The sequence below is a fragment of the Lithobates pipiens genome, unplaced genomic scaffold (assembly GCF_037356315.1).
Source record: "Lithobates pipiens isolate NorthernLeopardFrog02 unplaced genomic scaffold, aLitPip1_a1.2 Scaffold_22, whole genome shotgun sequence".
In the NCBI taxonomy this organism is placed as follows: domain Eukaryota; kingdom Metazoa; phylum Chordata; class Amphibia; order Anura; family Ranidae; genus Lithobates; species Lithobates pipiens.
Window position 1 is genome coordinate 52,675,764 of NW_027507784.1, and position 22,235 is coordinate 52,697,998.

Here is a 22,235-nt window from a genome sequence, read left to right on the forward strand (position 1 = left end):
CATCGACAGGTGTCATCCGGATCCAGCATCAGGGAACGCCTAGACCGTCAGGTGTCCGACTACATTGGGTTAACGGCCGATGTGGACGCTCTGAGGAGTGATGAACCCCTAGACTACTGGGTGGGCAGGCTTGACCTCTGGCCAGAGCTTGCCCAATTTGCAATCGAACTGTTGGCTTGCCCCTCATCCAGTGTCCTGTCCGAAAGGACGTTCAGCGCAGCAGGGGGGATTGTGACCGATAAGCGTACTCGCCTAGCTCACCACAGTGTTAACTACCTCACATTTCTAAAAATGAATGAGGCATGGATCTCGGAGGAATTCAACACATGTGATCAGTAGACCATGTATATGTCTATAAACAATTTTTGGAATCAAGCACACAGACCTTCTTAATTCATTTGGCTCACTTCCCTGACCCAAAAAAGCACACCGTACTATATGCCCCTACCCTCCTCTTTGAAGAGGTTGAGCGGTGTCATATTTCTACTGGGGCTGCTTATTATGAGGGGTTCCCACCATCCCTGTGCTGTGCTGACTTCCTCCTGGGTGTTCTTATTATGAGGGGATCACACCATCCCTGTGCTGTGCTGACTTCCTCCTGGGGGTTCTTATTATGAGGGGATCACACCATCCCTGTGCTGTGCTGACTTCCTCCTGGGGCTGCTTACGGTGCTGCTGTCAGCGCTGTATGTCACGGAGCTGCTGTCAGCGCTGTATGTCACGGAGCTGCTGTCAGCGCTGTATGTCACGGAGCTGCTGTCAGCGCTGTATGTCACGGAGCTGCTGTCAGCGCTGTATGTCACGGAGCTGCTGTCAGCGCTGTATGTCACGGAGCTGCTGTCAGCGCTGTATGTCACGGAGCTGCTGTCAGCGCTGTATGTCACGGAGCTGCTGTCAGCGCTGTATGTCACGGAGCTGCTGTCAGCGCTGTATGTCACGGAGCTGCTGTCAGCGCTGTATGTCACGGAGCTGCTGTCAGCGCTGTATGTCACGGTGCTGCTGTCAGCGCTGTATGTCACGGAGCTGCTGTCAGCGCTGTATGTCACGGAGCTGCTGTCAGTGCTGTATGTCACGGAGCTGCTGTCAGCGCTGTATGTCACGGAGCTGCTGTCAGCGCTGTATGTCACGGAGCTGCTGTCAGCGCTGTATGTCACGGAGCTGCTGTCAGCGCTGTATGTCACGGTGCTGATGTCAGTGCTCTGTATTACGGTGCTGCTGTCAGTGCTCTGTATCTCCTGCACCCTCTTGTTTGCCTACCCTGGTCCCTGACCTTCCCTCTCCTCCATTGCCTTCATTAGCTCCATAGTCCTGAATTGTCAGAACAATTTCCCAAATAAAAAAAAAATGCTTGTAGTTATCGATCCCAAATTCACCTCATACATGTATTATGCTATTGTCCAGGTGGTGGGACTACGTGCTACCCCCTAATAATTACCCCGTGGCCGCAAATTCGACCTAAAGGTTTGCGAAATTCGCCTCCCATTGAAGTCAATGGAGCCCGCGGCGAACGGTCGTTTTCGCGAACGTTTGTGCCCGTTCGCGTTTCGCGTTCGCGAAACGTCCCGTCGGAAGTTCGTCCATCACTACTGTTCTGTACTTGTTGGGTCTTTAAAGGGACCAAACATGGGAGAATGTATATGTATTGCAGAGATGTGCTGCGTATTTTTTGTGTCTGCTCAGATAAACATGGTTTCAGAAAATACATCAGAGTTTGTAACATTCCCTACAGTCCCTACAACATGTCCGCATGTACTAGACATGTAATATGTTCCATAGCTAATCAAGCTCCAGAGCAACATTTACATTTCAGCTTTTGCCCTTACTTTGGTTACCGAAGCCTTCCAAAACTTATTTATTTTTCTATTTAGGAAACATAACAAGTGTTCTGTAGCTAGATACAAAGAACTAAGGCCGCGTACACATGGGCGGATTGTCTGCCCAACTAAGTTCGTCAGACAATCCGACAGACAGTCCGTTCAACTTTTGAATGAACGGACTTGACCACACACGATGAACAGACAGTCCGCTGAAAGCTTGCGCGATGACGTGTACAGCACGTACGACGGGACTAGAAATACGACGTCCAATACACTGCAATGCAACCTTCGGCCGTGTAAATCCTTTCTGAGCATGCGCCATACTTAGTCCGTCCAACTTGCCTACACACGAGCGGACTGTCCACTGAAACCAAGTTTGGACGGACAAAACCAAGTTTGGACGGACAAAATGACGGAAATTCCGAAAGACTTAGTCCATCAGACTGTCCGCTGAAAAAGTCCGCTGAAGCCCACACACGAGCGGATTGTCAGCTGAAACACGGTTCAGCGGACTAAGTTGGGCAGACAATCCGCCCGTGTGTACGCGGCCTTACACAGACCCATAGTAAATAGGGAAAATCATAATACAATGCTGTGAAAAAGTATTTGCCCCCTTTCTGATTTTTTGATTTTTTTTTTGTATATTTGCCACGCTCCAATGACTGAGATCATCAAACAAATTTTATTATTACACAAAGATAACCCAAGTAAATACAAAATGCAGTTTTTAAATTATGGTTTCATTTATTAAGGCAAAAAAGCTGTCCAAACCCGCCTGGCTTTATGTGAAAAAGTAATTGCCCCCTAAACCTAATAACTGATTGTGCCACCCTTGGCGGCAACAATTGCCATCGAGCATTTGGGATAACTGGCAATGAGTTTTTCATATTGCTGTGGAAAAATTTTGGCCCACTCTTCTTTGTAGAATTGCTTTAATTCAGCCACATTGGAGGGTTTTTCAGCATGAACGGCCTGTGTAAGGGCATGGTACAGCATCTCAATTGGATTTAAGTCCGGGCTTTGACTAGGCCACTCCAAAACCTAAATTTTGCTTTGTTTGAACCGCTTGGAGGTGGATTTGCTGTTGTATTTCAGATCATTGTCCTGCTGCATAAACCAAGTGCACTTCAGCTTGAGGTCACGAATTTATGGCCGGACATTCGCCTTTAGGATTTTCTGGTAGAGCTCAGAATTCATGGTTCCATCAATTTTGGTAATTCGTTCAGGTCCTGAAGCTGCAATGCAACCAACCCCAGACCATAACATTCAAATTGTTGAATCATGAACACTGATCTTACCTAAAGTGAAGGGTGCAGTTCTTTAGATGTTGTTCTGGGTTCTTTTATGACCTCCTGGATGAGTCGTCGTCATGCTCTTGGAGTAATTTTTGTAGGCCGACCACTCCTGGGAAGGTTCACCACTGTTCCAAGTTATCTCCATTTGTGGATAATGGCTCTCCCGTTCACTGGTTCACTGGAGTTCTAAAGCCTTAGAAATGGCTTTGAAACCCTTCCTAGACCGATACATGTACATTACTTTGTTTCTAATCTGTTGTGTTATTACATTTTTCCAATTGTGACATGATATGTGGCTTTTTGTGATCTGTTAGCATGCTTCACTTTGTCAGACAGCTTCTATTTATGTGATTTCTTGATTTAACCGGTCTGACAGTAATCAGGCCTGGGTGTAGCAAATGTAATTTAACTCAGCTTTCCAAAAAATTGTGGTTAATCACAGTTCATTCATGATTCAGCATGGAAGGGTAAAATTACTTTCACAGCGCTGTACTTGACAGTGTTATGCATACTCAGGAGCTGAGAGGCAGTATGTGAGACCTTGCAGTTGATAGAATGGTAACTTTTCAGCTTTAAGACTTCAGGTGGCTTCTGATCACTGTCTGAAAAATCAGACTTGGTCCCAGTTCACACTTGTGCTATGTGGGAACCCTGCAAATCCACTACGGGTTCCCGCATCCCACCCGACTCGCAAGGCAGTTCACACTGCCATATGCAAACTGTTGGGAGTGTCAATACAATGTTAATGACACCGTAATTTCAGCTCGCATATTGCACTGCGAACTGACAGTTCGGACATGAATCGGATCGCATGGGTGTGAACACCCATGCGATCCGATTCTGGTGCAGACCAAAAAAAGGGTCCTGTGCCAGTTTGGTCTGAATGCGATGTAAAATCAGCCATACTATCTGTATGGCTGAAATCGCATTGCATGGACATAGCATGTGATCTGCACAGCAGTGCAGTGCGAAGTACATGCGATCTGACACCATGCACAAGTGTGAACCGAGCCTTATACATGGGATGTAAAAGAATATTCTAAACTAAATCTGCACAGCTAAAACAATTTTAAAATGACCCATTCGGATTCTTTCGTAAGCCCTATCTTTAAGGCCGGTTCACAAAATGAATCTCACAGGAGTGCACGGTGCATTCACATGCGATCTGGTTGCAGTACGATTTCAGCCCATTAATTTGAATGGACTGAAATCACGCCAGGCCGCACCAAAGTAGTGCATGCATAAGACACACACTGCTGCACACTGTTGAGTTGGCCCTTTGCAGCTATAACAGCTTCAGCTCTTCTGGGAAGGCTGTCCACAAGGTTTAGGAGTGTATCCAGTGGCTGCTGACCCCACGCTTCCTATTTGACCACTTGGTGAAAATGGGTGAGGTTTCAGCAAAATAGTGGGTGTGGCTCTAAGGTGGTGTGGTTAGCATCGGAGATGAACGAGGGATGGAGAGGGATGGAGGGACAGCAAGTCCATCCAGTTCAACCATAAAAAAATAAATAAATAAAATAAAAAATAATAAATAAAATAAAAAATAATAAATAAAATAAAAATAATTAAAAATAATAAAAAAATATAAAATTAAGGTGCCCCAGTAGAGTCCCCCCTTACATCAGGTGCCCCCAGCGGAGTCCCCCCTTACATCAGGTGCCCCCAGCGGAGTCCCCCTTTGCATCAGGTGCCCCCAGCGGAGTCCCCCCTTACATCAGGTGCCCCCAGCGGAGTCCCTCCTTACATCAGGTGCCCCCAGCGGAGTCCCTCCTTACATCAGGTGCCCCCAGCGGAGTCCCTGCTTAAATCAGGTGCCCCCAGCGGAGACCCTCCTTACATCAGGTGCCCCCAGCGGAGTCCCCCCTTACATCAGGTGCCCCCAGCGGAGTCCCTCCTTACATCAGGTGCCCCCAGCGGAGTCCCTGCTTAAATCAGGTGCCCCCAGCGGAGACCCTCCTTACATCAGGTGCCCCAAGCGGAGCCCCTGCTTACATAATGTGCCCCCAGCGGAGCCCCTCCTTACATCAGGTGCCCCCAGTGGAATCCCTCCTTACATCTGTGTCCCTGTCAGCAGAGTCCTTCCTTACATCCGTGCCCCCATCTGCGTAGTCCCTCCTTACATCGGTGTCCCCAGTGGAGTCACTCCTTACATCTGTGTCCCCGGCGGAGCTCCTCCATACTTCTGTGTCCCCAGCGGAGTCCCTCTCTACATCTGGGTCCCCAGCGGAGCCCCTCCTTACATCTGTGACCCCGTTCTGTCAGGGGAGTAGAGAGAGATCTGCTGTTCCTAGTGATTAGGAACAGAAATCTCTCTCCTCCTCCAGTCAGTCCCCTCCCCCCACAGTTAGAAACACCTCCCTAGGGAACACTTAAAGGGGTTGTAAACCCTCCTGTTTTTTCACCTTAATGCATTATATGCATTAAGGTGAAAAAACTTGTGCCACTGACCGTCCCCCATACCCCTCCCCCCTCCCCGTTTATTAGGATCTCGGCTCTTGATTGGATAGATTGACAGCAGTGCAGCCATGGACTCAAATGCTGGACTCGGGAGCGCACGCGCAAGGTAACCCCTGCGGAGAGCACTTCTCCTAGGGGATTTACCGATGCCAGGAGGAGCAGCGAGCACCACCGGGGACCCCGGAAGATGAGGCTCAGGGCCACACTGTGCAGAACAAGCTGCACAGTGGAGGTAAGTATGATATGTTTGTTATTTTTTTTTCAACTAAAATTAGGGTTTACAACCCCTTGAACGCCCCCTACTGTTAACCACTTTTATACCAATGACATGTATACAGTAATCAGTGGCTATTTTTAGCTCTGATCACTGTATAAATGTCAGTGGTCTCAAAAAAGTGTCAAGTGTCCAATCTGTCCACCGCAATGTCGCAGTCTTGCTAAAAATCGCAGATTGCCACCAAAAAAAAATAAAAAATAGATAATAAAAATGCCATAAATCTATCCCCTATTTTGTAGACGCTATAACTTTGTGCAAACCATTAATATACGCTTATTGCTTTTTTTTTTTTGCCAAAAATATGTAGGAGAATACATATTGGCCTATACTGATGAAGAATTTGTTTTTTTTTTATTTTATTTTTTTGGATATTTATTATAACAAAAGTAAAAGATATTGCTTGTTTTTTTCAAAATTGTCGATCTTATTTTGTTTATAGCGCAAAAAAATTAAAACCACAGAGGTGATCAAATACCACCAAAAGAAAGCTCAATTTGTGGGGAAAAAAAGGACATACATTTTATTTGGGTTCAACGTTGCACGATTGCACAATTGTCGGATAAAGCGGCGCAGTGCCGTTTCGCAAAAAAAAAAAAACACAAAATTTGCAGGGTGTAAATTATTACTATAATGATGTATCCTCTGAAGCTATTTCTTTAACTTGATAACAGTTTATAAAGAAATGTATTTTTATTTATTTTTTAACCATATATGCATCACAACTGTCTAACTGTTTGTTAATTTAATGATGAGTTAAAAAAAGAATCAGCTGAAACATAGGGTTTTAACCTATTGTTAATAAACAATAATGGTTTCTGTAAAATAATATTAAATACTGATAGAAAACCAAGCGTGACTGGGAGTGATATGAAACAGTACAGTAGCAGATACAACAAATAAAACTGTTATAGTGCACCCTCTACTGGTGAAAAGAGTAAACAGCATCTATCTATCTATCTATCTATCTATCTATCTATCTATCTATCTATCTATCTATCTATCTATCTATCTATCTATCTCGGCCATACACTGTTAAGCTGGCCATACACCATACAATTTTCTTATTCAATTTCCTTTAGATTTACCTTCAACTGTGTAGTACAAGGGCCTGCCTGATTGCACACAAACTGTTTAGATTTGACCTCATATTATATGGTTTTAGTAAATCTAAAAGAAATCTATAGAAGAAAATTGTATAACGTATGGTCAGCCTTACAGCAAACATATTGGAAATCTATCATTACAATGTAACATATTCTAATGCTTCTCTGTGATGATTTCAGTGACCATTACATATGTGGAATGAACTGGGTGACCGATCAGAGTTTGGCAGTTCAGTGGCTGAAAAGAATCCAGAATGTTTCTGTTCTTGTCATATGTGACCATGCAAATGCTTCTACAACCTGGAACTGTGAAACGGTATGTTAGGTTCTATTTGTAATCACTCTATCATACGGGCAAATGACAACTAAAGCCAATAGTCCAGTTTTAGGTGGTTCTGATGTTAGAGGACTGAATGACATCTTCATGTAAGTCATGGGTATTGTGCCAGCAGCAACCAGCAGCAGACACAAAAGGGAACCTGTAATGCAAAAAAATAAAAAGGTGCAGGCCCAAACTCCCCCCCAGTGTGCCGCCCCCCAGTGTGTCTGGGCCTGGTTCACATGTCCTTTGCTGGAATGCAGATTGAACGGGGTGGGGTGTGTATATATGTGTATGTGTGGTATATATGTGTATTGATGTGTTGATCGTGTTTTATGTATTTTTTCTACTTAACAGCCCATTCATGAGGAGAGTCATACCGGCTGGGTCGGAAATGTAAGTAGTGTTATATCAATTAGTCATATATATAACTCACTACATTCTTCTTGTCTTTGGTGTTAATAAATGCTGTCTATTCAGTGTTATTAAAGAGGAGCCCCCCCCCCCCCACCAAAAAATTAGCTGTAGCTGCTGACTTTTAATATTAGGACACTTACCTGTCCAGGAATCCTGCGAGGTCGGCACCCCAGCTGATTTTCTGATTGGCTCTCAGGTGCCTCTGCTGCCATTCGTGGTAAGGCAAACCAGCAATGAAGCCTTTCGGCTTCACAGCCAGTTCCCTGCTGCACAAAGCGCGCTTTCTAGCTGGCGTGGTGGCAGAGGAAGAAGGACCAAACTTCCTGCAGCGCGGTCTGCGGTGAGGTCTCCCAGAAGTGCGGACGGGTACCTGTCAAAAACAGGTACCTGCTCCCCCCTCCCCCAAAAAAAAGGTGCCAAATGTGGCACCGGAGGGACAAGAAAGCAAACAAGTGGGTGGAGCTCCACTTTAAGTTCTTTCTCTCCTGACATGAAGTGGAAACCCCTAAAACATCTAACAGAGGCTCTAACCCTTGCCACATCAAACCAAAACAACAAAAAAAGAGTTTTAGCTGGAGTTGGGCTTTTATGACCTTTTTTCTGATGCTTCAGCTTGAGAGATCAAATAAAGTCTATGTATAAAAGGATATGTATAAGAGAGAGCATTGGATCACACATATACAGCATATAAAGGAAAACAATATTGCATCATATGTCCAAAAATGTATCAAGTTTTTTTTTTTTTCTGCACAATTATAAAGAAAGTAAATTCAACAAGACTCTTGTCCGGCTGCATTTTGAGTATGCCATCCTGTTCTGGGCACCAGTCCTCAAGAAGGATGTGCTGGAAGTGGAGAGAGTCTGGGGAAGGGCAAGAAAGCTAATAAAGGGACTAGAACAATGGTCTCCAACCACCGGGCCACAGCCCACTACAGGGCCCTAGCGTCTCTGCGGGCTGCGTCGGGCAGCATGACATTGCAAGGCAGGCGGGTGGGCGGGTGAGAGAGCTCGGTGGATCAGAGAGGCAGGTGGGTGGGGGTATGAGAGAAGCGGGCTGGCGAGCAGAGATGACATCATCTCCCTCCGCCTGCCTAGTATCTGCTCTCTTCCGCCCTCACAGCATGCGGAATATGGGAGGTCCTGCGGGGAGCAGAGAAATTACATCATCTCTCTCTGCCCGCCTAGCATCACGGCTCCTCCGCCCTCACAGCGTGCGGAATGTTCAGAACTTGTTTGCTTATATGTCCATATCTGCACGCAAAAATACAAAAAGTGAACTGCAAGAGTTCAACAAAATTGTCAAATGAAATCTTTCAGCTTTTTAGTCTGCACAACACCATATAAAAAATAACAGAATCTTGTAGGTCTTTACATATTTTTTCTAACTACAGTATTGTATACCACAATTAGGAGCTCTCAGGACAGTTGGGGGGTTCATATAGAGTGACTGAGACACTCTGTAGAATTCATTTGTGCTTCCACTTGAGAAATGTTGGCGTGGGTGACAGATTCATGTATCGGTTGCAAAAAGGGGAAAATTAATTTGTGGTATGCAAAACAAGTTGAGGGGCACTAAGTCTGGAGTGTCTATATGGACACTGCCCTCAGTGCAATTGTGTTTCCTGCAGGGGCAGAGGAGTTTTGAAGCTGGGTGGGGGTATTCACTGACACTAGGTGCCCAATCAGGAATGCTGCCTTTGTGATTCACATCAAGCTTAGCCAATGGACAGCCTGTTTTTGATTATAGAATCTACCCACTGTCTGCTGTCACTCAAGGGAACCAGTGTTTTTGCCTAGCCTTAGCGGCACAAACATCCACTTTTCAGGTCACAGGGGAACTAGTGTCTCGGCTTCCTCATCAGGCAGCAAATATGTTGCTTGCTACACCATGTACAGAGACAGGCACTCTATTGTCTCTGTATGTCAACCTAGGGTCTGTCCTAATTACATCTAGTTTCGATATCTATGAACTGGAGGTCGGTATGTTTTAATGTGGTGCATTAACCACTTCACACCCACGGCTTAGATTGATGAGAGGACACCCATGTATGTCCTCCCATCCTTGCACAGCCCCTGCAGGGCACGGGCAGAGCACTCTGTGAGTCCTTGGGACTCGGCTGATCACAGATCAGAGTAAAATGCTGATCCTGGCCCTTTACCATATATTCAGCTGTTGGCCAATGACAGGTGCCCACATGATGTAAACAGCGAGAGGGGGGGAAAAAGTGGATTACCAGCTTGTGTAAATGAGACATCTGTCCTACAGAGTTACAGTCACTGCTGCTAAGCAGTGATCGCCAGTGCCACCTACCAGTGCCCGTCTGTACTGCTAACCAGTGCCACATGTCAGTGCCCATCAGTTCTGCCAATCATTGCCTATCAGTGCCACCTGTCAGTGTCCATCAGTGCCCAACAGTGCCACCTATCAGTGCAGCCTCATCAGTGCCCATCAGTGGCACCTATCAGGGCAGCCTCATCAGTGCCCATCAGTGGCACCTATCAGTGCAGCCTCATCAGTGCCCATCAGTGGCACCTATCAGTGCAGCCTCATCAGTGCCCTTCAGTGCAGCCTATCAGTGCAGCCTCATCAGCGCACATCCATTAAGGCAAAAAATGACCTGTTTGCTAAATTTTATAACATTTGTCAACATTTTCCATTTTTTTTGTTTAGCAAAAAATTTAAAACACCCAGTGGTGATTAAATGCCTCCAAAAGAAAGTTCTATTTGTGTAAAAAAAATGATAAATATGTAATTTGGTTACGTTGTAGCATGACCACACAATTGTCATTCAAAGAGTCACAGAGCTGAAAGCTAAAAATTGGCCTGGACTGAAAGGGAAAGGGGGGGTATATGTCCCCAGTAAGCAAGTGGTTAATTGCAACACTTTATAAAAGTAATGCTATTAAGAACTATCTGAATATGTCGCATATGTTGGTAAAGATACCAAAATAGGTTTTTGATTTTTGAATCTGGCACAAGCCATTTCAAAGGTGCCAACGTTCCAGAAAAGTGTCATTAGGGATTTACTGAATTCCCTTGAGTGTGCATAGGGACAGGCAGTGTACAGAGCAGAGCTTATTAGTGGCATATAAAGCAGTGAATGTGACATTCACCAAAAATTCACTGCAGATGAATGAATTACTATAATTCAAAACACATGCACCAGGAACAGGGGCGGACTGATAACTCATGGAGCCCCCGGGCTTACTGATGGCCGCCACGCGGGTTCTCTGAATCCTGACTGGCTAAGATGGCTGATTAAATAAAACCCCCAAATGGATTCTTCCATCTACACATTTGAGGCTCCTCCGCAAATGTTCAAGGCAAATTGCAGGAAAGTGCTGTACAAGAGACAATTGCCATACTTATACAGGTTTTAATGCTCCCATGTGGAAAGCAATCCATGCTGATGTAACCGTAGCAATGTTCTCTAACAATAAGTCAAACAACAGCAAGATTGTCTGTGCACTACAAAAATGAGGCAGTGCACTGGGTAACAACAACTTGTTATCTCGCTCTATTGCCTAATAGACATGTGCGATTCATTTCGTACGAATCGAAAATTCGTACCAATTTCCGGAAATTCGTACATTCGTACAAATCTGAAATACAAATATTTATGCATACGAATTCCAATACAAAATTTTGTTTATGAATTTCGAATCCAAATTCATAACGAAAATTCATAATTGTTACGAAAAGTTAATGAATCTAAAAGTTAAAAATCCAGGAAGTCAGCACAGCACAAGGAGGTGGGAACCCCTCATAATGATAAATTCATCATAACGAAAATTCGTAATTGTTACGAAAAGTTAGCGAACCTAAAAGTTAAAACCCCCAGGAAGTCAGCACAGGGATGGTGGGAACCCTATGAGGAATTTCTATGTTTACGAATTTGATACGAAATTTCGTTAATGAATTTCGGATCCAAATTAACAGAATTGTGACTGGTGTTTTGTTCACCAATCAGAGGAAGTCAGCACAGCACAGGGATGGTGGGAACCCCTCATAATGGACAAAGCAGGTGTACAGACCTGGGAACTCACCACAGGGATGGTGGGAACCCCTCATAATGATAAATTCATCATAACGAACATTCGTAATTGTTACGAAAAGTTAACAAACCTGAAAGTTAAAAAACCCCAAGAAGTCAGCACAGCACAGGGAGAGTGGGAGCCCCTCATAATGATAAATTCATCATATTGAAATTTCGTTATCTTTACGAAAAGTTAACAAAACTAAAGGTTAAAAACCTCGGAAGTCAGCACAGCCTAGGGATGGTGGGAGCCCCTCATAATGATAAATTCATCATAACGAACTTTCGTTATTTTAACCAGTTCCAGACTGGTGCACGCCGATGTGCGTCGCAGAATGACACGGGCAGGCATATTGGCATACAGGTACGTCCATTTTTATATGCCGCCCTGCCATCACGTGCGCGCCGCAGGTCGCGGGTCCCGTGGATTCGATCACCGTGGGGATACCCGCGATCGTCTCATGGGGTGGCTTAACGGGGAGATGCCGTTGTAAACAGCATCTCCCTGTTCTGCCTAGCAACAAGTGACGCTGATCTCTGCTCCATGTGATTGGAGCAGAGATCAGTGTTCACTAACACAAAGCCCAGCCCCCACAGTTAGTAACACGCCCCTAGGAACACTTAACCCCTACACTGCCACCCCTTGGTTAACCCCTTCAATGCCAGTGTCATTTACACAGGAATCAATGCATTTGTATAGCACTGATTGCTGTATAAATGACAATGGTCCCAAAAATGTGTCAAAAATGTCTGATGTGTCCGCCATAATGTCGCAGTCAAAATAAAAATCGCTGATCGCCGCCATTACTAGTAAAAAAAAATTATTAATAAAACTGTCATAAAACTATGCCCTATTTTGTATACGCTATAACTTTTGGGCAAACGAATCAATAATCACTTATTGCGATTTTTTTTTTAAGCAAAAATATGTAGAAGAATACGTATCGGCCTAAACTGAGGGAAAAAAATGTTTTTTTATATATTTTTGGGGGATATTTATTATAACAAAAAGTAAAAAATAATGCGTATTTTTTTCAAAATTGACGCTCTATTTTTGTTTATAGCGCAAAAAATAAAAACCGCAGGGTTGATCAAATACCACCAAAAGAAATCTCTATTTGTGGGGAAAAAAAGGATGTCAATTTTGTTTGGGAGCCACGTCGCACGACCGCGCAATTGTCAGTTAAAGTGACGCAGTGCCGAATCACAAAAAGTGGTCTGGTCTTAAGCCAGCAAAATGGTCCGGTCTGAAAGTGGTTAAAGAAAAGTTTCCAAATCTAACAAAAATTCATATTTCGTATGAATCCAAATTGAATTATATACAAATTTTTTTCGTACGAAACGGAACGAAACCAAACCAAACACATTTTTTGACGGCGCCCATGTATATTGCCTAAAAGAAAGACTGCAGTCATTATTTGTAAGTAAAAGCTTTTTCTTTCATTCTTAGTTTGGGCCCAGCAATCCCTACTTCACATCAGGGAACAAATATTACAAGATAATTAGCAATGCAGATGGTTACAAGCATGTGCACTTCTTTGCATCAAAGGTAAGTCACTCAAATGAGCCATAAGAGGTTGTTTCTGGAATAGCTTACATACAAGTTTATAGCATAGTTTCAGATTATGTACAGCTACTATTTTTTTTTTTGTTGTCTAGAACTCATTGGCTGATCTCCTTGTAGATATCTTGACATAACAATGTGAATCAAATAAAGAAAGAGTACAAATGATACCGCAAGTAATGGAGATAGAGGTCGGTAGAGAAATGGTTACTCAATGGAGAGGAGCAGAGTCATTGTGGTAAAACTGATTTTGCCTCTGGTGAAATTGGCCAAAGCGGAAACTCTCAACTCCACTCATTGAGCTTCTTAGGTGAAGTTTGTTTGGGAAAAACAACTATCTACTTTTATTTTAATTATTTTTTTAATGTTTTAGAGGGTGTGTTTTTATGTGCGTGTGAGTGTGGGTGTTTATTTAGAGTAGTTTACAAGGAAAGAAAGTTCTCTACCTCCTCATTTTTCTCTGGCTCGCAGAATGAGTAACAGCTGGGAGTGTCCTAGCAACATTCTAGCAACAAGGCAGGACAGGATGAAGCCATCTTTGAAATTTTTTGGCAGACTTTGAGAGGTCAGTAAATGGCCCATACCTAGAGTAAGGGCATTTTGCAACTTTAGTCAAAGCAGGGCCATTTTTTTTTTTTATCTACAGGAACTCCCTTACCTGCATAAGCAGGTTGTTTGGTAAAGGTGAACTAACCCTATAAGGTTAGGTTTCCACTAGTGTGACTTTTCATGCGATTTGGGACTGAAAAGTCCCATGACAAGTCATACCCCATGATTTCCAATGAGTACTGTTCATATATGTGCGACTTCAAGATGCAGCGACTTCAAAGTAGTCCCTGCACTACTTTGGTCCCACTTTGATGCGACTTGAGGTCCATAGATCTCAAGAATACACATGCATTGCTTCAAGTCGCGGCAAAAAATCATGGTAAAAATTGTGGCAAAAAAATCGCACAACTATGGGGACGCAATACTGGAAAAAAAGCCTAAGCCCTTGCGGTTGGACATTCCGACAACAAAATCCGTCGGATTTTGTCCGAAACTGGTGTTGCATACACACGGTCGGACAAAGTTGTCGGACAATCTGATCATTCGTAACGTGGTGACGTAATTTAGTTATGATGGGAATACGTTCAGGCTAGCAGCCAATAGCTTTGGTCTAGGAATTTGACCTGAGCATGCATAGCACTTTGTCCGATCGGAATTCTCTACAAACGGTCAGACAAAGTCCGATCGGATCATGTTGTCGGAAAATTTTATGGCCCAGCTCTAAAACTTTGTCAGTCGGATATTCTACCAGAAACAGTCCGATGGAGCCCACACACGGTTGGATTATCCGACAACATGGTCCGATCTGACATATTCCGCCAGAATGTCTGACCGTGTATACAAGGGCTTAGATCCAACAGCATTAGCATCTTTGTCATGTTTGGATTCACTTACTTTATACATAAATAAACTTTTGATACAGATCTTTGTCTGTGTGCCAGCTCCTTTTTATCTTGAATTTAGCATTTTATTTCATTTATTGTTATATATGTTTTTCTTTTTTGTGTGTTTATTTGGTTGTAATTTCTGTAATGTAACTTTGCATGTTTTATTTTCTTAAGTTTTTGGTTTTCTCTTTCTGTGAATAATAGAGCTAATGAGAGGCAGGATAATTGAAAGCAGCTTCCATAACCCTCAGAAGAAAATCTAAGCCAACTGCATCCATCAAAATCTAATCTAAAAATCTTTAAAAAATCTAAAATGGACTTAATTATGCATTTCTAATGCAACTAATGCATTTTGCCCAAAAAAAGGCAACATTTTGTTAAAAATCTAAAGATTTTTTTCATAAGATTTCAGAGAAATTAGAGCTTTCAATGTCACTGATAACTATTAGTCAATAATGAATAAGCAGTGAGAAGTGTAAATGCATAGGAAGGGAATTCCATGGTATTAGAGATGCTCTTTAGAACAAGTTTAGCTATTCGTGTGAACAAGTGGAGGGGGAGTGGACAGCCCTTTGAGTGTTTATGGTGACGTTGGGAATAAACATTGTGCATGAGCTCTGAAGTATGTATAAAAATTTTAATTAAAGTATTACTAAACCCACAACAGTAAATTCAGTCTGTATATGCAGTAAAGCATGCTTATTATGCTCACTGTGGAGCCTAAGGGGTTAATCCTCTGTATTTTGTAAAAAGGTTGTTTGATCCTGTCTTCTCTGATCCTCTCCTCCTTTCACTGTCTCCAATATATTTCCTTGATAATATAGAGCTAGCGGACCTGCTGGACATGCTCAGTTTGGTGTGTATTGCTAGAGAGTTTTATTTTTCTTGGGAGGGTGCATGTGATCGACACAGGACTGTCCAGATAAAGGGTCGGGGGGTCCTTAATCCTGATAGAACAGTCAGAGTAGAATGGAAACTCCTCCTACAAGCTTTAACCAGACACTGATAGAAGTCACAAGACTGTTATATACCACTGATTAGAAAAGGTATTTAGCAGTTTATATTTACTAAACTACTTTTCTATGTTCTGTGTACTGTGTGATACCAGATACTGTATAGTGAATGCAGGGTCCTGGGTTTGGTAGCATATTAAGTGTAGTAATTTGAACATAAATCTGTGGTTGAGAAAAGGTCAGCGAGGGAACTGGCAGCATGGGACAGCAGATGAGATTTTATGGAAAGTGTAGATACACACAGAAGACCAGATAGGAGGATAGGCTAGAGCTACATGAGATTTTTTTTTATCAGTTCATTCCTTTTACTAAATTTGCTAGTAGTAGTTTTGATCAAATGGTGGTTTTGATCAGCTGCAAAGAAATGCGATCAAAATTTCCCCAATTGAAAATGCAGCAGAATCCAGCGACCTACAATTAAAATGCTGTCACTTTTTACCCATTTCAATTCCATCTTTCAATCAACTCATTGTTCAGTTCTAATTTCACAATTGGCCAAATTCTGGTGGATGAGATGGTATGGATGGATAGTAGATTGCTCAGTTTCTGGACAATACTTTTGATCATATTTGCCATTCCCAGTGGCTTGAAAATAGTTGAACGTTACTGAAACTTGCCTGTGTATTGCCAGTTTTGTGATTAATCACTAGTAATTTTAGTAACATCATTGAGAAACGAAAAATTGCCTCTGTCGGAACTTTTAAAGGTGAACGTTGTTTTTCTCTTCTCATTTACTGGGGACACTTTAGACCTCTGGAGTACATGGCTTTGTACCCCTAATAAAATCTTACGTATTATGTGGGTAACAAAATTAAAATGTTTCTATTCACCCCTCTTGCACCCCTATTCCATAATTTCACATCCGTCTAAATCAATTTTGAATGATTTTTATTTTTTAATAAATTTGTTTGTTTAATTTTTTGTTTTCTAGGAGGGAGTTGAAATAACTAAAGGAAAATATGAAGTGACCAGTATTTCCAAAATATCAGATGATTATTTGTAAGTAGATCGTATTCTGCAGGAGGGTTTTGCTTACGGTATTTTGAAACTCGGGTAGAAATTTACACGGTGTTTCTAAGGGTTACAGTAGTTTTTACTCTATTTCTCTAACAATGACAATGTAAATTTTGTCTTAAATCCACATGCAAGCTTGTTCTTTATTTTAAAGAAATATCTGCTAAAAAAACAATAATAAAATAAATCTAATATATGCTTTCCTATGCCTGTTGGTATATTACTAAAAAATAAGTGATTCATAAAATACCAAAACCATTCCTGCTGTTTTGGTCCCTGTGTTTTGATTTGTTTAGCTGACAGTTTTGACATGCCATCTCACTTCCTGGTTGAATGAGACCCCCCAACATCATGCCCATCATCTCACCTCTTTCCTGAGAGCCCAGTTATGGACTCTCCCCCTGTAGTCTTCCAGGTTATAGGTGGTGGCATGATCACACTGTCTTGGTTCTCTGTTGACGTTCTTGCTGGTCATGATGAGCATAATGGAATCAGCACCCTAACACCCACTGAAGAGATTGACAGCGATGTTGAAGCCTACAAATGGCCTACCGTTAGAAACACAGAAGAAGGAGTAGCAGTTGTCACATGACCACTACTTTCTTCTTTAAAGTTCTTTTTTTTTTTCTTTTATAACTACATAAAGCCAGATGTGCAGGGAGGGGGGGACAGGCTAGTGCACCACATTAAACCCTGAACTTGGGCTTGGACTCATATTTTTTCTGAGGAGCATGTGACTTGTAGGGTGGTTCACCATATATTGCTGGCAGATGCAACCAGGTTATTGATATTCCAGCAGTCATATTGTGTGTAAATGTAAAGCTCCACAAGCCCGCAGATTACATATGATATTCAGTCAAACTCCAAAACACAGAGTAGGGTCAGAAGGACACAGCAATATAAACACTGGTGATAAAGGGGAATGATAAGGAAGTTATTTAACCCTGGACTTCAGCATATTTGTTTTGTGATATACTGAAAATGATTAGAAACTTTTGCTATTTGTGTCACAGATGGGGAGACCCCGTGACCACCAGCAAGTGGAGGTAGAAGTGAAGAATGGAAAGCTCTCCTGCAGGGACAGTCAACAATGCGTACCTGGCAGAGCTTCTGTACCTACCTTACAGCATCTAAGACTAAAAACAAAATGGCTGTCTTTAAATATAATTTAGATAAAGAACTCTTGGCAGATATATAACAGTTAGATAGTGCACTAAAGTAACTTGAAGTTCTCTCCTGACAAAACAGAACTATGGTAAATGGGAAATTGATAGCAATCGCACCTAACAAACACAAGAAAATCTGGTCCCCTTTGATGTCATACTCCCAACCTAACCTGAAAGCTCTAAGCCCTTGTACACACGGTCGGATATTCCGATGGACAATGTCCGATAGGACCGTGTTGTCGGATAATCCGACCGTGTGTGGGCTCCATCATACTGTTTCCGTCTGAGTATCCGACGGACCAAGTTTTCCAGCTGGGCTATAAAATTTTCCGACAACATGTTCCGATCGGACTTTGTCCAATTGTGTGTAGAGAATTCCGATCGGAAAAGTGCCACACATGCTCAGATCAAATTCCTAGACCAAAGCTATTGGCTACTAGCCTGAACATAGTCCCATCGTAACGAAATTACGTCATCACGTTCTGCACGATCGGATTTTCCAACAACTTTGTCTGACCGTGTGTATGCAACAGTTTCGGACAAAATCCATCGGACAAAATCCAACGGATTTGGTTGTCAGAATGTCCGACCATGTGTACAAGGGCTAACCTTTTGAATTACTAATACCGTTACCTGGTCTATCTTACTACTTTATCCTCTAGACTTCTATAGTTCATTAAGCCCTGGGAAAATGTAATAATCATTTTGCTGATAATTATCAATGATATTTCAAATGTCCACTTTTTTGATGACAAAGAAATCTTCACGTGGCAAATGTGGCTTCCAATTTGCAAAGTAATACGTTTGTAATTGACAGATAACACTGAGTTTTTCAAATGTGACAAACCTTGTATTTTTCATGCATTCTTTTTGCAGGAAAAATCTTTTCTGGGGCCTTTTAACCCTTCTTTTCTTTTGTATTTGTATTGAAAACCTAATATGCACAAAATCTAACAAGAAAGTGTAGTAAAGTAAATTGTAGGCTTTATTAATTCTTCATAGTAAGTGGCTTTGGAAGGCTAAACAACAGTTAACAACAAGGTCTGGGGAATGCCCAGGGAAAAACCAAATCCTACTTACCACCAGCTCGCAGGGTACCAGGGTGCCTTGATGTGGCTCTGTGGCTCACGCATGCGTTTGCAAATCCGTGCGGACTAAACCCCTGTTTTTAACGCATACTGTTAGACAGGTTAATTTGGTTGTCTGCGAGCTGGTGGTAAGTAGGCTTTGGTTTTTCCCTGGGCATTCCCCAGACCTTGTTGTTATTTATTAATTCTTCAGACTGGGCTATTGATTCCAAAATGCAGGACCCGACTCCAGCACATCATTTGTTTACGTGGCTTCCTATTAGAGTATATATAACAGAAAGAGCTTAATGAAGATATATGGTGGCAATAATTATAATTTTTTTTTTATAAAAGCATTTTTCCAGCAACCTGTACAAAGTAGTGGATGTCTAAAAACAGTCAAATATGAATAATTGAAATTATAGATAAAATATATTTTAAATAGTCATTGTGTAATTATTTGTATTTCAGGTTCTATATAAGTAATGATGGAGGGTACCCATCAAAACGACACCTTTACAAGTAAGTGAAAATTCTAGCAGATATACCAGTGTTTATTTTTTTCAGACTTGTCAGAGAGTTAATAACATTAAAGCTGTCCTCTTCTTAACCACTTAAGCCCCGGACCAATTTGCAGACAAAGGACCAGGCCCCTTTTTGCGATACATCACTTTAACTGACAATTGCGCGGTCATGCGATGTGGCTCCCAAACAAAATTGGCGTCCTTTTTTTCCCACAAATAGAGCTTTAATTTGGTGGTATTTGATCACCTCTGCGTTTTTTTTTTTTCGGCGCTATAAACAAAAATAATGCGTAAATTATGAAAAAAATTCAATATTTTTTACTTTTTGCTATAATAGATATCCCCAAAAAATATATAAAAAAAACATTTTTTTTCCTCAGATTAGGCCGATATATATTGTTCTACATATTTTTGGTAAAAAAAAATCGCAATTAGCGATTATTGATTGGTTTGCGCGATAGTTATAGCGTTTACAAAATAGGGGATAGTTTTATAGCATTTTTATTAATGTTTTTTTTTTTACTAGTAATGGCGGCGATCAGCGATTTTTATTGTGACTGCTACATTATGGCGGACACATCAGACATTTTTGACACATTATTGGGACCATTGTCATTTATACCCGCAATCAGTGCTATTTAAATGCACTGATTCCTGTGTAAATGACACTGGCAGTGAAGGAGTTAACCACTAGTGGGCGGGGAGGAGTTAAGTGCTAGGTGGTTTTTTTTTACTGTTTGGGGCGTGGCTTGGCATGTGACATCACTGATCGTCTTTCCCTATAACAGGGAACAGACGACAGTCACACTAGGAAGCACGGGGAGAGGTTTGTTTACACATACCTCTCCTCATTCTTCAGCCCTGTGACCCAATCGCGGGACATCAGCGGCGATCGGGTCCATAGGTCCCGTGGCCATGGTCATGAGCGCGCCGCCGGCGGGATTACTGTTGTCCGAATTTTTTAATTGAAAAAAGTGTATTTTTTCCAAAAAAGTGCTCTTGTAAGACTGCTGCACAAATACAGTGTGACAGAAAGTATTGCAACGACCGCCATTTTATTCTCTAGAGTGTTAGGAAAAAAAATTTATACTGTTTGGGGGTTCCAAGTCATTTTCTAGCAAAAAAACCCAAAATTTTTTAACTTGTAAACAACACATCTCAAAAAGAGGCTCAGTCCTTAAGGGGTTAAAAGTGAATAGGAATTTGCCTTTCACATGTTTGGCTAATTGAATTTCCACACATTTTTAAAAAAAAAATTTTATTGAAGAATTTCAACTCTTTTAGAAAACGAACATTGATGTATTGATGGTCTAAATATGTTTCCTTCTTAAGACTGAAGTTGTGTCAAAGGAATCTTTTCAGCCTCTAAAAGGTTTCTGTATTTCCTGCCTTAGATAGCTGAGATGATTGCAGAAAGATATGTTATAAATCTGTCATTCTCACTTCTCTTTACAGGTTAAAGTTGGATAACACTTATAGTCCACAATGTATTACCTGTAACCTGCGTTCTGATAGATGCCATCACTACTCTGTGTCATTTAGTACCAATGGAAAGTATTATGCTCTATACTGCAATGGTGAGTATGGATATTTAGTGGTTGGAATATGGCCAATGTTATTATTGTTTACAGTTTGGATGCACATTGTGGAGGCCTATAGGCTGATGTCAAATTTGTGATTCACTTCTACCCCCAGACTTGTAATATATTTGCTAATAAAATAAAAATAGTCCACATAACTAGACATGTGCAATTTGTTTCGCTATAAATGCGTTTTTTTTTGTCAAAATTCAGCATATTTGTTAAGTCCGAAAAACATTTGCAAATATTCGAAAACTTCGACTTCTAAAATGAAAATTCAAAAAAACAAATATTCGAAAATCCAAAAGTTTTGAAAATCTGAAAATTAGAAAGAACTAAAATCCAAAAATAAGAATAAGAATTTAAGAGAATGAAAATCCAAAAATTCGAAAGAACAAAAAATATTCTCATAAATTCTATTATAATTAAAATATTATTTTTTTTAACTATTATTATAGTTTATTATTATTTATTAATAATAATAAAAACTATACTATTAGTTATAAACGATTAAATTATAGGTATTGGAATTTCCTTTCAAGTTTGGCTGTTAGTGAACGTAACAAATATGAATTTATCCGAAGTTACAAATTTATTAAAAATAACAAATATTGATCATAACGAATGATCCAAAAAACGAAAAAACAAACACATTTTCAGCAGTACACATTACTCTGTACAGTAAGACCCCACATCTCACCTGTAGGCTGGGAAGCCTGAAATAAAAAATAAATAAATAAAACGATCTCGGCTTCCCAGATGAGGCGGTGCCATTTGTGAATGCAGAGGCCGGGCGTGACGTCATACCATCTCGCCCGGCTTCCGAATGATCATAGAGACTCCGGCGACCATCTGGTCCTCCAGATATCTCTATCGTCACCATCCAGGGCCGGCGGATCCTGTGTCCGACTCACTGATGGAAGCAGTGAGTCGGTAGAAGCACAGGAGGGCTCGGGGGGGGGGGGGCGTAAGAATGATCAAGTGGTGGAACAGCCGCTATGATCATTCTTATGTTGCAGGGAACCGCCAACTGAAACAGCCCCAATATCTGAATGATACCTGTAGCTGCAGGCGTCATTCAGATATACCCCCGCAAATTCAATAATAGTATTGTATCAGACATAAATGGAAAATAGTAAATTTGCA

The 22,235-nt window shown here is 41.6% G+C and overlaps 1 protein-coding gene across 1 annotated transcript in view; it reads left to right on the forward strand.

The window, feature by feature from the left end:
* LOC143923753 (dipeptidyl peptidase 4-like) overlaps positions 1-22,235 on the forward strand; it is a 179,437-nt gene that overhangs the window by 127,992 nt on the left and 29,210 nt on the right. Inside the window, exons 12-17 of the mRNA XM_077447582.1 lie at positions 7,133-7,268; positions 7,629-7,667; positions 13,176-13,274; positions 16,670-16,737; positions 19,457-19,507; positions 20,965-21,086. Coding sequence (XP_077303708.1) covers positions 7,133-7,268; positions 7,629-7,667; positions 13,176-13,274; positions 16,670-16,737; positions 19,457-19,507; positions 20,965-21,086 — 515 coding nt within the window. The remainder of the gene's footprint in view (positions 1-7,132; positions 7,269-7,628; positions 7,668-13,175; positions 13,275-16,669; positions 16,738-19,456; positions 19,508-20,964; positions 21,087-22,235) is intronic.